The sequence below is a fragment of the Anabas testudineus genome, chromosome 9, assembly GCF_900324465.2.
Source record: "Anabas testudineus chromosome 9, fAnaTes1.2, whole genome shotgun sequence".
NCBI lineage: Eukaryota > Metazoa > Chordata > Actinopteri > Anabantiformes > Anabantidae > Anabas > Anabas testudineus.
This window is the reverse complement of record NC_046618.1, coordinates 24330028-24348750: the sequence shown is the minus strand read 5'-3', so window position 1 is coordinate 24348750 and position 18723 is coordinate 24330028. Positions and strand designations below refer to the sequence as shown.

The following is an 18723-nucleotide window of genomic DNA, read 5'->3' as shown; positions in this document are numbered from 1 at the left end:
TGAAGTCCCAAAGCCTTAGAAATTACTTGTGACACTTTCAAGAATGATACACGTCAGTTACTATTTCATCTGTTTTGTTGTTGTTGTTGTTGTTGTTGCTGTTGTTGTTGTTGTTGTTTTTGTTGTTGTTTTTGTACTTATGTATACTTTTTGAGATCTCTTAGTTTCACTTTGCCAGGGAGATTTAATTTAAGTGATTCAATAGGTGTGGCAGTAATTTGTCCTGGGTTAACTCTGAACTTTTTCATGCAAGTGAAGTCATCATTTAAAAACTAACCTGTTTCTATTCAGGTTATCTTTGTGTATTATACATCGTGTATAATATTAAACGATTCAAATAACTTTTTACTTGTTTTACAATTAATGTACAAGTGTTTAGTCTGTCAAGTCTACAGTAACCTGCCTCAAAATAAATAATTGAGTGGAATATGAAAATTTTTTAAAACAGTTTTAAGCAGCAAGTAACATTAGAAACTTAAAACACAAATCCAGTTTTCACAAACAGGTCGTTTGTATGAGCTAATATTCAGCAGCAAATGTTAACAGACATTTTTTCCTGTCTAACTCTTCTTCTTACATTTTCAATTAAATTAAATTCGAAAACACTTTATTTGTTCCCAGGGGCAACACTTATGTATCAAGAACCAATATTTGGATATTCAGTTTCTTCAATTCAAAAGCCAGATTTTTGTAATCATTTGAATGACTGACAACTATAAAATATGATTTGACTTTCATTGTCTAGCAATAAAACTGCAAATAGTTGTAAATTGTACAGTAAATCTTACCATATGTAGTTGTGATAAGATTTGACAGGAAGTTCAACAGAAAACAAATCTAATTAAAAGATGTAAATTAAAAATAAATGGTCTAGGTTTAAACTGTTTAAAACATTTTCCATTACATCAGTAACTGACTAACAGTAACAAATGTGTTCTCTGTAGAACTTATACAGTACATTGGAAGACTTAATATAAAACACATTATTTTAACAACGTTAATTTTACTGTGGGTGTAACTGGAATTACATGAATTTAGTTCATATTCGTTCTGATGGACCAGATCAAAGTTTATACCTTGATCAGACTTTTCTAGAAAGAAGAGAAAGTAGACTCTGTTTGATGTGAGAGAATAAAACTAGACTCTGATTTAATTTGCTGTGATAAATTTATCTTCTCGGTCAAACTTCCTCATTCCCTGTTTTTACCTGTTCTGTTTTCGACTCTCCTGAACCGGGTGAAGCTGTTTACAGTTAATTAAATAAACCCGACGGTTTTAATGTATTTCTGCCTGTAAACAGGTTTTTATTATGTAAGAACTGAAATCTCAGCTCAGCTTCAGATTTTTCTGTAACAGTATTAATCTATGAACCTGACGCTCGCACTTACCTGAAGATGGAATAATTCAGTTCAGACTCTGTGGCTGAATAATTCTCCATTGATCTTATTAAAGTATCTACATCACATCCAGACAGTATTTACTTCATCTGTAACTAGTTTTCTGTGACTTTTCTCACCTGCTCAAACTGGTGCTGCAACACAAAGCAGGAGGATCGAAGTGAAAACAAAACATCACACAACAAAATAAATATATAATAACAGTATTTTATAAGAAGTCTTTACAAATATTGCTCTTTATTTTTTAGGATCTCTGGTATGAAGTAGATTTTTTATTCACAGTCTGTTTTCTTCTTATTAATAAATACTGAAATACCTGAGGTGGGTGTGTAAAATAATGTGATTCCTCATATATAGATTCATTTCATCAGAAAATCAGAGGAACTCAAAGTTATTTACGTGAAATCCTGATAAAATGAGCAGTTGAAGATTTTACACTGAATGTGTCAAACTACAGAATCAGTGCAGGTTGTTTTATCACATCATTAAACTACTATAAAATAACAAATACCACTTTTCTTTCAGCTACTTTAGTTTCATGTTTCTACTTTAACACAGAGAAGTCTGAGGTTATTGGTGGTGGTGTTAGACCACCACCTGCTGGACACCACCGTGCAAACACATGAAAGGTGCAGATCATTTCAACACAAACCAGCCATTAACTGAAGAACTGTGACAGGTGTAGATTCAGCTTGTGGTGAAGACTGTAACATGTTGTGTTAAGAAGAAATTCACTGACACTAATACCATGAAACAAGAGGAAGGGGGCAGCTCCAGAGTTCTACAATTTAAATTGGTTCGAGGTCTTCATCAACCTGTTTGATATAACTGAGACTTAATGCTCCGACATGAAGACTCATGTCAACTAGCAGCATGATTTCACAGACACACGTATCTTGGCCCTGACAGAGACTTTGCTCAAAGAGAAGGACTTGGACTCTGCTCTGTCTTTGGTGCACAGACAGAGACGCTTCAGCTACCGACAGGTCGTGTGAAAGTGATGTACATGTAGGTGTGACAGCTGTTAGTTGGGCATATTTACAGATCACACTGATGACTGCTTTCAATAATTTATTCACTCCTGTATTGAATTGTCTCCTGATTGTCCTGCGCACCTGACTCCTTCAGCAAATCGTTTATTTTTTTGTAAGCTCCACACAAGGTAAAGGGAAGAGTTTTAAAATGACCTAGAACTGAACCAAGAGGTCAAAAAATCTCAAAGACTGATGTTTGTGGATTTCTCATTCAGGTGGATTCAGCTCCACCTGATGGTGAAGGACAGGTGACACAGTAACAAAGAACAAACACACAGACACTAACTTAAATACAAGAACAGTAATGACAAACACAAAACACCTGCTAAAAACAAACACCTGCAATAACTCGAACCAGCTGAGACCTGTCACCAGGACGTGAGAGAAAAACACTAGTAAATAGACTTCCGGGGACACTGCCTCAACTGGTCGGAGGAGGAAACTGTAGCACACAGGGCTGTGATCTCTACAAACACTTAAAAAGTATAAAAAATTAATCTGTAACTCTCATTGTCTGAAAAGCATGTTTTGTTTTACTCAGTCACAGTTGACAGAGTTTCTTCAATGTGGTTCATTAAGGCATTAAGCTTTTCTAAATCACTGATGTTCTTATCTGAACAGAAAAACAGTGACAGTTCATGTCTTATTTTAATTATATCATTCAGTGTCACTAGGCCACAACACAACAAAACTCTGTTTGACTTATGACTTTTAATCAAGACGTTAATCAACACCTTGAAATGTAACCTTAAATTGAATTTGGTTAGTCACTGTTCCAACATATCTGTTTCAACTGGATAATATTTAACTGAAAGGTTTGTCTTGTACATTAGGAACTTTATTTGCAGAAAGTCTGATGATTATGTTTCAACATATAACTGTTTGAACAGGATCACATTGACTCCAGTCATGTACACAGATGTATGAGTGTCACTGCAGTTCTTCTGCCTTCTTGATTCACAACTCCTGCAGAATCAAAGACAAACAGCTGTAAACAGCTTTACATTTAATATGAAAAACTTCTTATTTGGAGTATTTATTTTGTAACCTATATCATAACTTTAATTTGTAGGGATTGGCCAAAATAAGGTCAGCACAGTGGTTCACTGTCACTTCTCAGTAAGAAGGACCTGGAGTTGTATCCTCGGGTCGGTGGGGTGCCTTTCTGTATATTTTCTAGTAAGATGTCCTCCCTGTGTCTGCATGGATTCTCTGGTACCTGTTAGGTTAATTGGTGACTCTAAATTGCCCGTAGCTGTGAATATTTGTCTTGTCTCTATAAGTCAGTCCTCTGATAAACTGGTGACTACTGTCCAGGATGTACCCTGGCTCTCGACCAGTGACACCTGGGATGGGCTCCAGCATTCATGCAAGAGGACAAGCAGTTAGGAGAAAACGAGGAAATAGTAAGTGTGGAGCGAAATCTACAGTAGGGAAAGATAGGTTAGGAGGGCCTGAATGTTATCTATTGCACATAATTTTTATGATCTAACTCTTATGATACCAGGTGCTCTGTCCTCTCTGTAGAAGGCCATGAGCCTTCTCTGCTATTGCAGCTGAAGTAACGTCAAGCTTCAGTGATACAAACATAAATGCATGCAAAAATGGACCGCTGACTAAAATGTAAATGTACATGGTTGAAGTCACCTATAAAAAATAGTGTGGAGAAGTAGTCAGTGTGTACTCAGTCTAGAGTAGGAGAAACGCTACACAGACCACTGCTAGAGACATGGACAAAATTGTTGGTACCTTTTTTTCATCCTAGGAACATTGTTTAAGGCAGCATAAGATTTGCCAAGTCTTCTCCAGACCGTTTACGTGTGTCACAGCTGCTCAGTGAGTGAACCTGCTCTCAACTGTGATAAGCACAGTATGCCAGTGGCAGACCTGCCAATTCTGGTGTTTGCTAATCCCATGATGTTATCACGGTAGTAGAAAGGTGTTCAGCTAGTTTTGATCAAGATCAGTAAAACGAAAGAGCTGGTGATTTATTTCAGGAAATCTGGGAGTCCTGTCACCTGTCTCTCTATATAGGGGTAGGGGTATAATGTTTCTGTTACCGATATTATGGCTTTTCGTAGTTAGCTCGCCGTTTCGGCTACATGTGACCAATTAAGGATAATTGATAGCCTGCACATTTCGAGACTGTATATTGCAGCGCTTTAATTAGATATATATTGTGTATTTATGGTTGAGTTGTCTAATGCTAAGTACCATTTCTTAATAATATGATTGATTTACTGGTTTAGCAGACTTGTATTTGCTTTAGGTAGGAAAGTGCAGTAGAGGGAATCGTTGTGAAGTAAGAGCTCCATCTTTGGCAGCGATATGCGTAACGTGAACGGTAAACTCAGTCATATTTAATGTTATGGGAAAACGTATTGATAATTAGGTATAATTGTTCTTAGTATTGATTTTGTATTTTGTGTTTCTTTCAGAAACCACACACACACGCATATAAAAGCACAAAAATGTGAATATGATTGGAATGAGGAATGCCGGAATAAAGCTTTCCTAAAGGAACTCCAGGTTTTTGATTGATCTCACAGTCACTTCAGTGGTGGGCAGTAAAGCATCCGAACCCAAGTACAAGGGAGAAGCCAGTGTCAGCCAACTCCATTTTTTCACCAGATCTTCAGGACATGTGATAAGTATTTGTATTTGTGTGGGGGTTGTTTTCTTTGTGCCTATAAAAGTGGAACTGTAGAAGACAAAGTCAGAGAACACTAACGATGTCTTCTCTCCATGCTGCATGTAGTAAACCTGAAATGAATCCTCATGCTGTCGTCTTAGTTTTTATTTCTTGTGAGAAATTTCCACGACAAACGTTTGAGTATTTGAGTAGATAATTTTAGTAGACTCAAGGTGAATCTACAACCTGAATAACCTAACTCCTGTTTGCAGAGGGATTTTATAACAAGCTATTAAATTACTTTATTTGACTGAGATTTTCAAACCGGTTTTAATGTTCTGCACAAAAGAATAAAAGAAATGCTGTTAATGCACACATGCAGATCATTGATTCTTCTGGAGTGCTTCACTTCTTACAGGTAGAGTAGAAAAATGAAAATAGTTTTATTACGTGTTTTTTTTTTTGTTTGTTTGTTTGTTTTTGTTATTTTGTCAGTAAAAAAAATAAATCTGAAGATCAACAACAGCTGGCAACTGTCAGAGATGCAGGTAACCAATTTTACTCACTTATTTCAGTCTCACAAATCCTCCAATTTTACTGCCCATTTAGGTCATTTGTCCAAACCCCCTCGTACGAACAAAGTCAAAGTTTGTTTCTAAGAATGGCTCCACAAAGATTTAGAATGGGATTAAGAATAGAAATGTCTGTGTTAGGTTTGTAAAATTTACATTTGCCTTACCTTTGTAGGTATTAACAGTTGGCCACCATGTACTGGTCAGAGCAGCCATTAGAAGTCATCAAATGGTCAAAACATATCTATTGATCATATTTTCCTGAAGTTGCAAATGAGTTATGTCATTTTTCACAGGAAGATACTGTCTTGATTTTATTGTTGTTAAATTAATCAAGTAAAGTTTTATGTACCTGTAATGTTTGAGTATTTTACACAAACAAAAATGTTACTTTACTCAAATATGTTTATTGTCAAGTATGTTGCTTCTCTACAGTTTAAATCATCTCTAAAAAAAACCCCAATGACAAATGTCACATGTTAAATGCACTATTAATGCACAAGAAAGTGGCACATAAAAAGTAAATGTGCAGGATCTGAATCTGAATCACACTGAGCTCAGACTGAAGTTGAACATGTTGAGTTGATAAATTCGATTTCAAGTTTTAGAAACAGAGAATGGGATGTCATCAAAAATGGAAGTTATGATGAAAAATAATAAATAACCTTTTATTTCATTTGAAAAAAATAAAATAATATGTGCATATCTGTATGTAAGATGTTGTTCTAATTTATTCAAGGCTTATGAACATTATAATTTATGTTTTAAAGTTATGCTCTAAATTTTCAGCAGAAAACGATGCATGCAGCTGTGAGCATAATTTGGCTGGCCTTTCTAGGACAGACAAGAGGCTCGTTTGGTAAAACAGACCTTTTATTTGTTCAGGATAAGTATTTAATAATATATATATATATATATATATATATATATATATATATATATATATATATATATATAATTTAGTCAATAAAATGACTAAAAAAAATTCTTAATTATTACTTTAAAGGGGTCATATTATGGTATGCTGGCTATTTCGAGAGTAATAACTAATTTTAACATCAAGTCCACAACGTCTTCCAGATACTAATATAGCTGGACCTGTGGAAGACGTACAATATCAACACTGTCACCATCACCAACAGAAAAGATTGTTGTCCCGAAAGAATCAACGGAGCTGAGATCCGCATTGGAAATTCACTGAACGACAATGGCAACGCTAATCCCAGGTACACACTCTGTCCATCTCAGATAGCCCGTTCCAAATTTGTCCCGGCTCTAGACAAAACCCATCTCGTTCACTTTGATATTATTCCCTGGTATCACATAGTCACTTTCAAATGTCAAAAGTTGGTGACTTCTCTATTTAGTGCATTTACAGGAACCTTGTTTAAGTCCTACAGTTTTTCTCCGTTTGTTTAGATGCGCTGTGGTCTCGTCTATCCCAGCTGGGGCCTCTCAGACCTTTCTGTGTCATGGAATGGAAGGCCGCTATGTAAACATTGTGATTCCTGGAAGAGCTGAATACCTGACATTGTGTGAGGTGGAAATCACTGCGATAGAATCACATCATTACTTGTCAGACATTTTTGGCTAAGTGTCCCCTTGAATTCTTCCTCATACATACAGTATGTCCACTTGATTTAATTGATTTAATTTACTTCTTTTGAATAGTTCAATTTTTTCAACAAAGTAATAGTACTCTTGCTTTTATCTTTACAATATTTTTTAGTTTTTCCTGCATTGTCTTCTGTTTTTTCCTGTTTTCTTTCTTTTGAGTCAGAAGTAACAGAATCAAATCAGTCAGTTCTTCTTTATGTTTGTCCTGCAGTTCATCCATATGTTGTTTCAGGTTCTTTTCTTTATGAGCTGACAGATCAGTTAACCATTTATACTCCTACTGTACTTCACCTTCATTTCTTTTTCATACTGTTGCTTTACATTCATCACCTCCTCCATGTGGTTTTCTATCAGATCTGCAAAGTACTCTTCTAGTTTATATTTAAACTGGAAGAGTATTTGAATTGTTCTGCTTTCTTTTTGGCCTCCTCTTCATATGTTTTCTTCATGTTCTTCAGTTTTCTATTATAATTTTCCTCCAACTCTTTAAACTCCTCTTCTTGTTCCTTTCTGAGTTGATCATCTTCATTTATTTTGTTTTCATATTCTTCTCTTTCCTGATCGTACTTTTCTTGGAGTTTCCTACACTTTTCTTGCTCCTCCATTTGCTTCTGTTCATCTTCTTGTTTTCAATTTTCCACCATTCTTGTTCTTCCTTCTCCCAGGCTTCATGATGTCTTCTGATCAGTTCTTTGTGAGTTTCTTCTGCCCACTCCTGTTGTTTCATTTCTTGCTGCTGTCTTTTCTTTCTGTCTTCCTCTTTTCTAATTTTTTGTTCTTTTTTCCTCTGTTCATTCTCCCTCTTTATGTTTTCCTCCATTTCTTTGAGTTCATCCCTCAGTTTTCTCTCTTTTTCATTTTCTGCCTTCTGTTCTTCCATTCTTCTTTGCATTTCTTTTATTTCTTCCTCATATTTTCTTTCCAGTTCTTCTCTCTCTCTCTTCATTTCTTCTTCTTTCTCCTTCAGGATTTTCTCCATTTCTTTCTTTATCGCTGCTTCAGCTTCTTGCAGCGTCTCATTAGTGAAGCAGCTGCCTCCATTTCTCTTCACCATGGTGTCGATCTTTTCTATCAGCTCACTGACTTGTACATGGTTGTTTTTATCATAGTTATTAAACACATGGTATCTTCCACCACAGTCACTGATCAACCTCTTAAAGGAATCATCACATTTTGTTTTGATGTATTCTTCAATCGACAGCTCCTCATGTTCCAGTTTATCTCCTCCAGTTAAAAGAACGATGGTGAATTTCTCTGAATTCTTTCCGAAGCCTTCTTTTATAAGTTTTAACGTCTCCTTCTCCTCTGGTGTGAGTCGACCAATCTGTAACACCAACAGGAAGACATGTGGTTCTGGAGCCAGAAGACTGATACATTTCACCATCTCATCATTAACTTGTTCATTAGATAAGGTTGAATGAAACAGACCAGGAGTGTCGACCACAACAACACGACGACCGTTAACTTCACTCTGAGCTTTCTGACATTGTTTAGTGACTGATGTTTGACTTAGTTCAGCTTTAAACTCTTTTCTTCCTACAATAGTGTTTCCTGAGGAACTCTTTCCACAGCCAGTCTTCCCTATCAGAACAATCCTGAGACTCTCTGGACTCTGCTCGTCGTCATCACCTGTGAAATAAAAGAGTATGAATTTACTTGGATACAAACTGCAGGTATCATACATTAGTATAATACTTAGAACATAAAAAGATGATTGGAAAATATTTACTGTGCTTACAGTTAACTTTTGTTTTGAGGTTCAGTTGTTGCTGCAGTGTCGATATGTGCACCTCTTGCCGTAAAATCATTTCTTGAGCATGGTTAAAGGTTTGAGTTTTGTAGCAGCATAATTTGTCTTCACGAGTTCTCATTTTCTCTAAAGCATCCAGCATCTCAGAGATCTGCTTCCTGTCCTTGATGTTGACAACAACATATCTTCCTCCACAGCTCTGACAGAGCTCCTGGATGTCTCTGTTCTCTCTTACAAAGTTAACAACAGCTGGATCTGTAGGATCTGACTCCACAGTGAACAGAATCATGGTGAAGTCATTGACTATAGAGCTGAATGTGTTCTGGATGGTCTTTAACTCTCCCTTGTCTTCATCAGTGAGGGGACCCACAGGTAGGACCAGGATGAAGGCATGGACCCCCTCAGGATCACAGAGGGAGATACACCTGAATGATTCCTCCATCAGTGTCTCCTGAGGTTTTCCATACAAGGCAGGCAGCTCCACCAGGGAAACCCAACGTCCACACACCTCTCCCTGATTCTTAACACACTCTGATGAGTTGGAGACTGAATGAAGCTCTGTCCGACCTAAAATGGTCTTGGCTGCTGAAGTCTTCCCTGCTCCTCTTCCACCACACAGAACCAGGTTTAAAGCTGGTTTGATGGGTTCCAATTTAGTTTTTTCTGTCTCTTCAGTCAAGGTGAGGAAGCTCCCTCTGTTTTCACTCACTATGTTCTCAATTTTCTCCATTAATATTTTATGGTTGTTTTCAACAATGCTGTATCTTCGTCCTCCACAGTCTGTGAGAAGCTGCTGAACAGAGAAGCTGGTTTCATCCTCCTCATGTGTGATGACGACCATCGAGTATTTCAAAGCATCTTGATCAAACAAACTCAGGATGAACTTCAGTGTTTTTCTGTTCTCCTCAGTGAAATCAGAAGGTTTCACTAACAGCAGCAGAGCATTTGGTCCAGGATGGCAACAAGCCACGCGGTTCCTCATCTCTTCTCTCACTCTTTGCACAGACAGACTGAACATGTCTTGAGTTAAAGCTACAGTTAATGATTTTCCTTTCCACTGTCCAGCAACTTCATTTTGCTTGGGAAGAAAGATTTGTGAAAAATCAGAAACTTTTTTTGATACAATAAAATGACCAAGTGTCGTCTTCTTTTGGTGGCTTTTTCCTATCAGCACAATTCTGAGTCCACAACCTGTAAAGCAAAAATAAAAACAAATCACTTCCAACATTCCTGGAAATACAGTCTACCTGTGCCAAGGACATTTTTCACTATAGCAAACAGTCAACAGGTGGATTATGTTTTAGGACTGGTCTTAAGAGTCAAAGGGTTTTTGTGTCTAAGCTTTGTATCCATGCTGAATCCAAAACAACTAATGTTGAAGACGTAAGCTCTGAATGTTTGATCCACAGTAGATTTTCAGTTGAGTATTCTTCTAATTTGCTGTATCTACTAAAACTATGATGGCAAACTGTACCTATCCTTTTTATTGGTTACATTAAACCAGACTTTAACCAGACAACACTTTGGATGGCAGTGTCTGACAACCTGTTATCAACCAGTATCTTCACATTATGTTATATGTTAGGTAAACGAAAATGATTTTATATATTATTATATTTTTTTTATACAGGTGTGGGTAAACAGCAGTGTTTTGAGACTCAAATATATCAAAATAATCACAACACAAACATAGGAATGTATTTTTCAGAAGAGGCTGCAAAGGTCTAATGACAGGAAACCACAGTCATTTGCATTAAAGTATTTTTCTGCACTTACCAACAGATCCAAGATAGTTAGAGTTGACAAGAGCTGCATTCATGCTTGAATGATCACAGCTCATATGTTTCCAGTTGTTCTCCTTCACAATTTTGTTTATGTTTTTCAACAACTCAAATAATTCAAGCTTTCTCAGCCTCAGTGACCTGTGCCCACAACTATTAATCATCTCCTCTAAAGGTGCATAGTATTTGTACTGTAAACCTGGCTCCTCTTCTCCAGGCTCTGCCATCAGAACCAGTGAATGATCAAATGATTGAGAGCTGAAGAGTTCAAGGACTCTGCAGAGTCTCAGTCTCTGTTCCTCAGTGAAGTCTTCAGGCTGGAGAACCAGCAGGAACACATGAGGTCCAGGAGCAGAGAGTCTCACACAGTATTCTACATATTTTGTCAGTTTGTGCTCAGAGATGTTGGGATGCACAAGATCAGGAGTGTTGATGAGAACTATTTCTTGTCCACTGACTCTGATGCAATAGTCTGGTTCTTCCTCAGTGTTGAACTTAATTTCTCCCAGTATGAAGTTCCCCACCGAACTCCTCTCAGACCAGCTGTTCCCCAGAAGAACAACCCTCAGCTCAGACACTAAAAGGATAAAAATAATTGAAATAACAAAGATAAACAAAAGGTTTGTAAATAAATTAAAACTAGTGGAATTCAGTGACTAATTCTTACAGTCTTTTCACACTCTACAGATTAATAAACACTATGCCATGTCTTTTAAAACTTACTTCGAGGTTGAAGGAATTCAAAACTGTTGGTACGTCTCACAGGTAACAAACCCTCTGTGGCTGTCAATGAGAAAGAAAAATTTCATTAAAATAATGTTTTAAATCTATTTTTCAGCTCTGTACATTAGGGTTTAAAGTGAACAGATTAAATATACTTTATCAAGGAAGAAACTGTTTAAAATATTTGTTTTGACATTTTTCAAGAGGACAATGTCCAAGTCACACTAGTGTAGTTTTAATGCAAATTTGGATTTTCACAAACCGTCTATCCTGAAAAATGTATTAAACGGGGACAACTTTATAAAGTATCTCAAAAATCTGTGTGGGTCAGAGGTCAAACTAATACACAAAGATAATCAGTCGTTATCATTATTTTCTGCTGTATTGGAAGATATTTAAAATAATGAATACTCCTGCTGCACATAAACTTCCATCTATCCATCTGTTCTGGTGCTGAGCTACAATTCAAGTCACAATGACCCAAAGACTTAATTTTGGACACATTATGTTTATTGTGTACTGATATGTAGACGGTGAAACAGGACGTAGAATCTGACAATAAATCTTTTTCAAACAAGCCTGTTTGAACTCACCTGGTGTAGCAGTCGCCATGGTGCTGCTCTGATCAGTGGCTGGGTTTAAGAAACTAAAAAAGAATAACATCCGATGAGCTTATCTACTCAAAGAAAGATATAATAAACCTTTTATTAAGCTGTTGAAGGAGGAGGAGCTTGGTAGATTTTATCCAGTGGGTTTTTAAACTTTTAAAACTTAAACTTGTTGACATGTAAAGTTGTCAGGTTCCTACCTCAACCAGCTGATAAGCAGGACACAAGAACACTCTTGATTAAAAGGTTTATTTTAGGAGGATCAGGTGAAGCAGTGATATTTAAAAACAGAAGTCAGGTCCAAAAACAGGACAATGTCAAAATACACATTCAGAGAATAACAGAGAAGAAACAAGGAGAAAGGAACAAAGCGTCTTATAAGTTAGATACAAGGTGAGCAGAAGGAGGGCTTGCTACAAAAAACACTTCCTAGCTGATGTTTTCTCCTTTGAACTGTCATCTGCCGTTTCTGATGGGGGTGAATAAGCTGTTGATCAGCTGTGGGTCAGCTGTCAGTTGGTCACTTTTGTTGGATTGGAGATTATATTTGTGCAAATTATAATAGAAAAAGCACAGTAACTACTGTCTCTTCTGCAGTTTTCTACCTGTTTCTTCCTTTCTACCTGTGGCTATCAATTTCTACAATTCCTCCTCCCTCTGTAAGGGGTGGGGGAAGTGAAAATGTATGTCTTATAATTGCTGTCATTCCACCATGGACTATAAATATTGACCCATTTTCATTCATCTATTTTACATATTCTGTATATATACTGAGTTCTCTGTATTGATGTTATTGTGTATTTAAGGTGTGGATCTTTCCTGGTTGTGGTTCCTGTTCTTTCTATCTGTGTTGAGAACAACTATAATGAGCTAAAACAATTTCCCTCTGGGATTAATAAAGTTTTTTGAATCCTGAATCTTGGAAAGTACAGAGAGGAGGAAGCACAACTACAGGAGAGAGAAGACACAAAGTGAAAGTGAAAAATTGTAAAAGGTGATAGCTAAAGGCTCTGCCTCCCATTCTACATTTGTAAACCTGCAGTCTGAGAACGTAGAGTTCTGCTTGGGAAATATGGAACTATGAGGTCTTTAAGATAAGATGGAGCCTGATTATTAAGTGATTTGTAAGTGAGGAGAAGAATTTTAAATTCAATTCTGGATTTTACAGGGAGCCAATGGAGAGAAGCTAACGTTGGAGAAATATGATCTCTCTTGCTAATTCCAGTCAGAACTCTGGCTGCAGCATTTTGGATTAACTGGAGGTTTTTTAAGGAGTTATTGGGACAAACTATTAATAATAAATTACAATAGTCCAGTCTGGAAGTAACAAATTCATAGACTAGAGTGAAATAGAGTGAAAAGAATCAGTCCAAGCACAGAAGCCTGTGAAACTCCACAGCCAACTTTGGTGTACATGACAAGACTCATTATTAAGATGCACAAACTGGAATCTAGCTGATGGATATGATTTATACCTGCCTATTGTTGTTCCTTTACAGGCATAAAGGTCACAGGTAAAAAGAAAAATTCTGTCCTTCCTAGGAATGATAAACATTTGTAGAAGCTGGGTGTCAAACTATGCAGCAGTGGAACATCATTAATCTCTGATGTTCCACTATCAACCGTGGACCCTATTGTATGGACAGAGGAGGCAGAAGAAGCATTTTAAAGATAAAACAGCTGTTAGTAAGCTCTACTAGGGTTACCAGACTATTCTAAAGACTTTGTACAGTACTAACTGTAGACTTTGAGAATGGTTACATGACCTCTGTACTAAATCGAAAACATGAAGACAAACAAAGGCCAATTGCCTTTTATTCAACCAAACTGGATGATGTGGCACGAGCACTGCCACCATGTGTACAAGCAGTGGTAGCTGCGTCAATGACTGAACAAACATCTTCAACTTGTTGCTTTCCAAATGTGCACAAATGCAAAATGCACAATAACTTTACTTGAGTTTCTTCTGTCGTCTTTGTGATTCTGTCAGTAGAAATGATGTTGTGGTTGTACATTAAGTGTTGAGAAGACACTGTCAGTTGAATATGTTGCAGCTTTTCTTATCTGTAGTGAGCAAACAGCAACTTGTTAAATATTTGTCATCTGAGGCTCCAACACTGTCATTCAGGTTAGTTTAGTTTTCAGGGAGTGGAAAGGAAGACAAAAACATTTCCTCATTTCTTTAGCACAGAGTAAAATCTACACCACTAATGTGTAAAAGGAGAATTGCACTGGTTTAGGATTAAACATTAGAAACATTTTCAGCAGAGAAAAAGATAAAAAATAAAAATCTCTTCAGCAAAACCAGATTTCTGTTTAACTGCTGAAACCTCAGTTTGTTATTTAGACTGAAATGTTTATGATTGGAAATAGAATATTGTTAATTAATTTGCTGCACAGCAACAAGTTAATTTTAAACACAATTTTCAGATTAAACAAAGAAAAACTGTTTCAACTGCTTATTTAACATCAAAATGAAGAAAAAACATTTCTGTAAAATGACAATGAGCTGAGAACACCATAGTGTAAATCTTTCTATTTTTCAGCTGGGTAAAGTGTAAGACACTCACCTGATGAGGATAAAAGCTCAGTTTTCAATTTAGACTGTTGTTTTTAGTTTAGTAGCATTGCATCCTTGGTTGTGTTTCTGTCTGTGTCAGTAAGATGAATGAAATGAAAGTAAAGATGGTTAAGTGTTAAATATGTGACGGGAGTGTCCTGGTACGTCGGTGTGTTGGTTAAAAGGTTTGTAGCTCTCATCTTACAAACATACAGTAGGTGTAAATGTCTACAAAAAGACACAATATGACCATAAATATAAACAGAGTCCTCCAACAGACACCAATTTTCAAGATTCTCAATTCAAAATTCGAAAAACTTGATTAATCTCAGAGGGAAATTGTTTTGTTTGGTCACAGTTGCTTTTAATTCAGATCGAAAGAAAAAAAAACACAACCAGAAAAGACCCACACCAACACAAATAAAGAACAACACTAATACAGAAACTTGTCTGGTGGGTGTAGGTGCGATGGAACAGATGTATGATGGCATCATCCACTCCAAGATGGGGTTGGAAAGCAAAATATTACAAAACAAATGCAAAGAAACAGAAATAAATATGAAGAGACCCAAAACCAACATGTATAGGCACAAATTCTTAGCATAGACATAGTGAATAAAAGCAAAACTGTACCACAAAGTGCATGGCTGCATAGTTTGTGGTCAGTTTTCTTCAGGGTGGGTGTTGGTGGGTAGTGGACTATATATAGTTTATATCAGGTACTAAAGGGGCACCTTGTCCACTTTGGTGAATGTGTATGAAGTTTATGGGTGTAAATAATCTGCACTGAGCTTTGATAGAGATCGTCAGCAGTTTGTTAAATATTTTGAACCTCAGTCTCTAGTTATAAGTCCAGTCATTCAGGTTAGTTCAGTTTTTGAGGATTGTAAAAATACAGAGAAAGACATTTCCTTATTTCTGAAGAACAGAGTGATTGCACGGAAAACCAATGGAATCTATTACATGACCCAAGTATCAAGACCTTTTCACTCTGCTTCATGGTTTTTTATGGGGTTTTTTTAAACTTTAAAGACTGCTATATTTCTCTTTGATATTTTACTCATGTGATACAAAATTAAACAAAAGTTGTACAACAGCATCAGGATTATTGACAGTAACGTTAACAATTGTTCCTAAAGCTAAAAACAAATAATCTGCCAACTTCTTCCTCCAACATATATATCTGAAAAATGAATGAGCTTTAATAATATAAAGTGCACTGTGTGAATGAGGAAATGAAACACGTCAGACCCCTTCTTCACACGCTGTCACAGGGAATATAGCCTGCAGGAAGAAACTCATTTTAACTGACTGTGAGTTAAAGTTATCTCTGTTTCTGTTTCTCTGCCAGCACAGTGCCAGTACAAACTGAACAATAACCACTTCATAACGAATTTATTGTTGAACTTTTATATTAGGTTTTGCTAGCTGAGCTAGTATCCGACAGAAAAGAAAGGTTGTGTAAGAAGTGTAAATAAATTATGTGCGATAGAAATACTAAAGCTGAAGATAACGAGTCTATGGACAAATACTGTGATATAGGACACATGGGGTTAAATCCAAAACCTCACTCGTACACGTACTATGTATGTGTGTGTTTTACAAATAAAAGGGAAATTCAATTGGATTCTTTTGCTTTCTCGGACAGTGCTCTCTAATCAATTGACTGGTAACTCTGGAAGACCTCCTGTGTGGTACCTGTGCCTAAGACACCACATGCCAGAGATCCCAGCAGCTTCAGACCAGTGGTGTGGACCTTGACCTTACAGAGTGGATTCTGGACTATCTCATAAATAGACCACAGTTTGTTAGAGCCCGGGACTGTATGTCTGAAAGGCTGACATGCAGTGTGGCAGCCCCCCAGGGGACTGTTCTGGGCCCCTTCCTCTTCACCCTCTGCACTGCAGACTTCAGGCACAACATGGACAGCTGTGTTCTGCCGAAGTTCTCAGATAATTCTGCGATTGTCAACCTGATACCTGATGACGAAGACGCGGAGTACAGAGGACTTACGCAGAACTTTGTGGCATGGTGTCGGCAAAACCACCTCCTGATCAATGCGAAGAAAACCAAGGAGATGGTGGTGGATTTTCGCAGACGGCAGTCTGCTGTCCCCTAACCGGTGAACACACAGGGAACAGCTATTGAGAAAGTGGACTCTTACAAGTATCTGGGTGTTCACCTAAACAATAAACTAGACTGGACTCGTACACGGATGCACTGTTTAGGAAGGGTCAGAGCAGGTTGTACCTCCTGAGGAGACTGAGGTCTTTTGGAGTGAAGGGAGCACTCCTGAAGACCTTCTATGACTCTGTAGTGGCATCCGCCATCCTGTACGGTGTGGCCTGCTGGAGCATCAGCATCACAGAGAGGGAGAGGAAGAAGCTGGACAAAGTAATCAAGAATTCTAGCTCTGTCCTGGTCTGTCCCTTGGACTCAGTGCGAGAGGTGGGTGAGAGAAAGGTCCTGGCAAAACTGACATCCATGCTAGACCACGAGTCTCACCCACTGCAGGACGCCCTGTCTGCTCTGGGGAGCAGCTTCAGTGACAGACTGATCCACCCTCGCTGTGCGAAGGAGAGATTACGTAGATCTTTTCTCCCTGCTGCAGTCAGACTGTACAATGAACTCACACTGCTAATATACTGTACTTACATGGATATATTTTATTTATTACTGTACTGTTTGTACTCTCAGATTTCTTAGTTTATTTATCTCAGACTGTGCCAGTTTAGTCTTTCATCTTTAATTAAGCCCCTTTGGTCAGACTATCTTTCTGACATTCTAGTGTATTTAACCTGTTGTAAAAATGCAATTTCCCCATTGTGGAACTAATAAACGTTTTCTTATCTTATCTTATTAACTGATTTCTGGAACTGACCATGATTGTGGGTGTAGGCCTACTCGATATATTGTTTGTTTGTTCTCTCCCCTCTCCAATTACACGGACCACAAGCCACTTACCTGCCTCTCGTCACTTTCTGGCTCCTGGACCAATACTCCCAGCATCCTCCGTTCCTCTGCCGCCATATTCACCTGCCACCATCCACTTTAGTCGCCTCACCACAGAACCTGGACTATATTACCCAGCCTCCCTTGCTCCACTCAGCCATCTTGCTCCCTCTGCTTCTGCATATTGTGTATATACAGTGAATCTGTTCATTCTTTGATTTGACCATACCCCTCAACTGAGTAGTACTGACACTAGTCTAGACCCTAAACCTGTCTGCTTACTACACTGTGCCACCAGATCCCAGACCTCCTTCATCTCATCCAAGCTTCTTAAAGTAAACTTGTTTAAACTAGGCATAGTTGTCGTGTCCTTGTTGAGCCTGGTGGTCAAAATCTCACCCTGACTCTAAAACTGTTTTATACTAATGCTTTAGCACATATGTGTCAAACTCACGGCCCGCAAGATCATTTCTATATTATTGTTATTAATGGCCCGGCGATATGAAGCGCTGGTAACACAATAAACTACAGATCCCATAATGAAGCGCTTCAGCTGCCTTGCCGAACACATTCCACGTTAATCAAGTCTAGTTTATGATGCTGCTAGTTATTATGAAGCTGGTCCTCACGATGCCAAGTAATGTTGAAACATATCGTTACAGCGGTGTTCAGAAATACGCACTTTGCTGATTAACTGAGTTCTCACGGAGCTTTGGTGACTTTGACGAACAAGAAAATAATTTAGAGTTGCTTCGCAACACATTTACCGTCTATATGTAAACTTCACCTGTGCAGATTCAGATGGAGCTGATTGAGCTGCAGTGTAATGACTGAAGGTAAAGTAGGACACTGCAGGACCTGCACAGTTTATTCTCTCCATTCCCGCAGAAATGTCCCAGCTCCGTCCACATGCGGCTCGAACCTTGTTTATGTTTGGTAGCACAAATCTATGTGAGAAGCTCTTCTCAGTGATGAAGACTAACAAAACAGCACACAGGAGTCGTCTCACTGGTGAGAACCTACAGTCCATCCTGAGAATCTCCACAACACAGAACCTCACAACAAATATAAACAAACTTGTTGACAAAAACAGATAC

At 37.7% G+C, this 18723-nt stretch overlaps 2 protein-coding genes across 2 annotated transcripts; one reads left to right on the top strand and one right to left on the bottom strand.

Annotated features, from left to right (window-relative positions):
- Positions 1 to 5605: 5605 nt before the first annotated feature.
- Positions 5606 to 7252, top strand: LOC113150519 (fucolectin-5-like). Its single transcript, XM_026343067.1, has 3 exons — positions 5606 to 5611; positions 6728 to 6861; positions 7055 to 7252. The coding sequence occupies exons 1-3, from the start codon at positions 5606 to 5608 to the stop codon at positions 7227 to 7229; spliced, it is 315 nt and encodes a 104-aa protein (XP_026198852.1). The 3' UTR covers positions 7230 to 7252.
- A 371-nt stretch (positions 7253 to 7623) lies between these two features.
- Positions 7624 to 14726, bottom strand: LOC113150518 (GTPase IMAP family member 8-like). Its single transcript, XM_033326147.1, is given in 7 exon segments — positions 7624 to 7880; positions 7883 to 8881; positions 8991 to 10193; positions 10779 to 11360; positions 11507 to 11566; positions 12100 to 12152; positions 14685 to 14726. Coding segments are annotated over 6 exon segments (3120 nt in total). The 5' UTR covers positions 12119 to 12152; positions 14685 to 14726.
- Positions 14727 to 18723: the final 3997 nt, after the last annotated feature.

Coding starts and splice junctions, on each gene's coding strand:
- LOC113150519 (XM_026343067.1), top strand. Junction 6,862..7,054: donor AATGGCAACGCTAATCCCAG/GTACACACTCTG, acceptor CCGTTTGTTTAG/ATGCGCTGTGGTCTCGTCTA.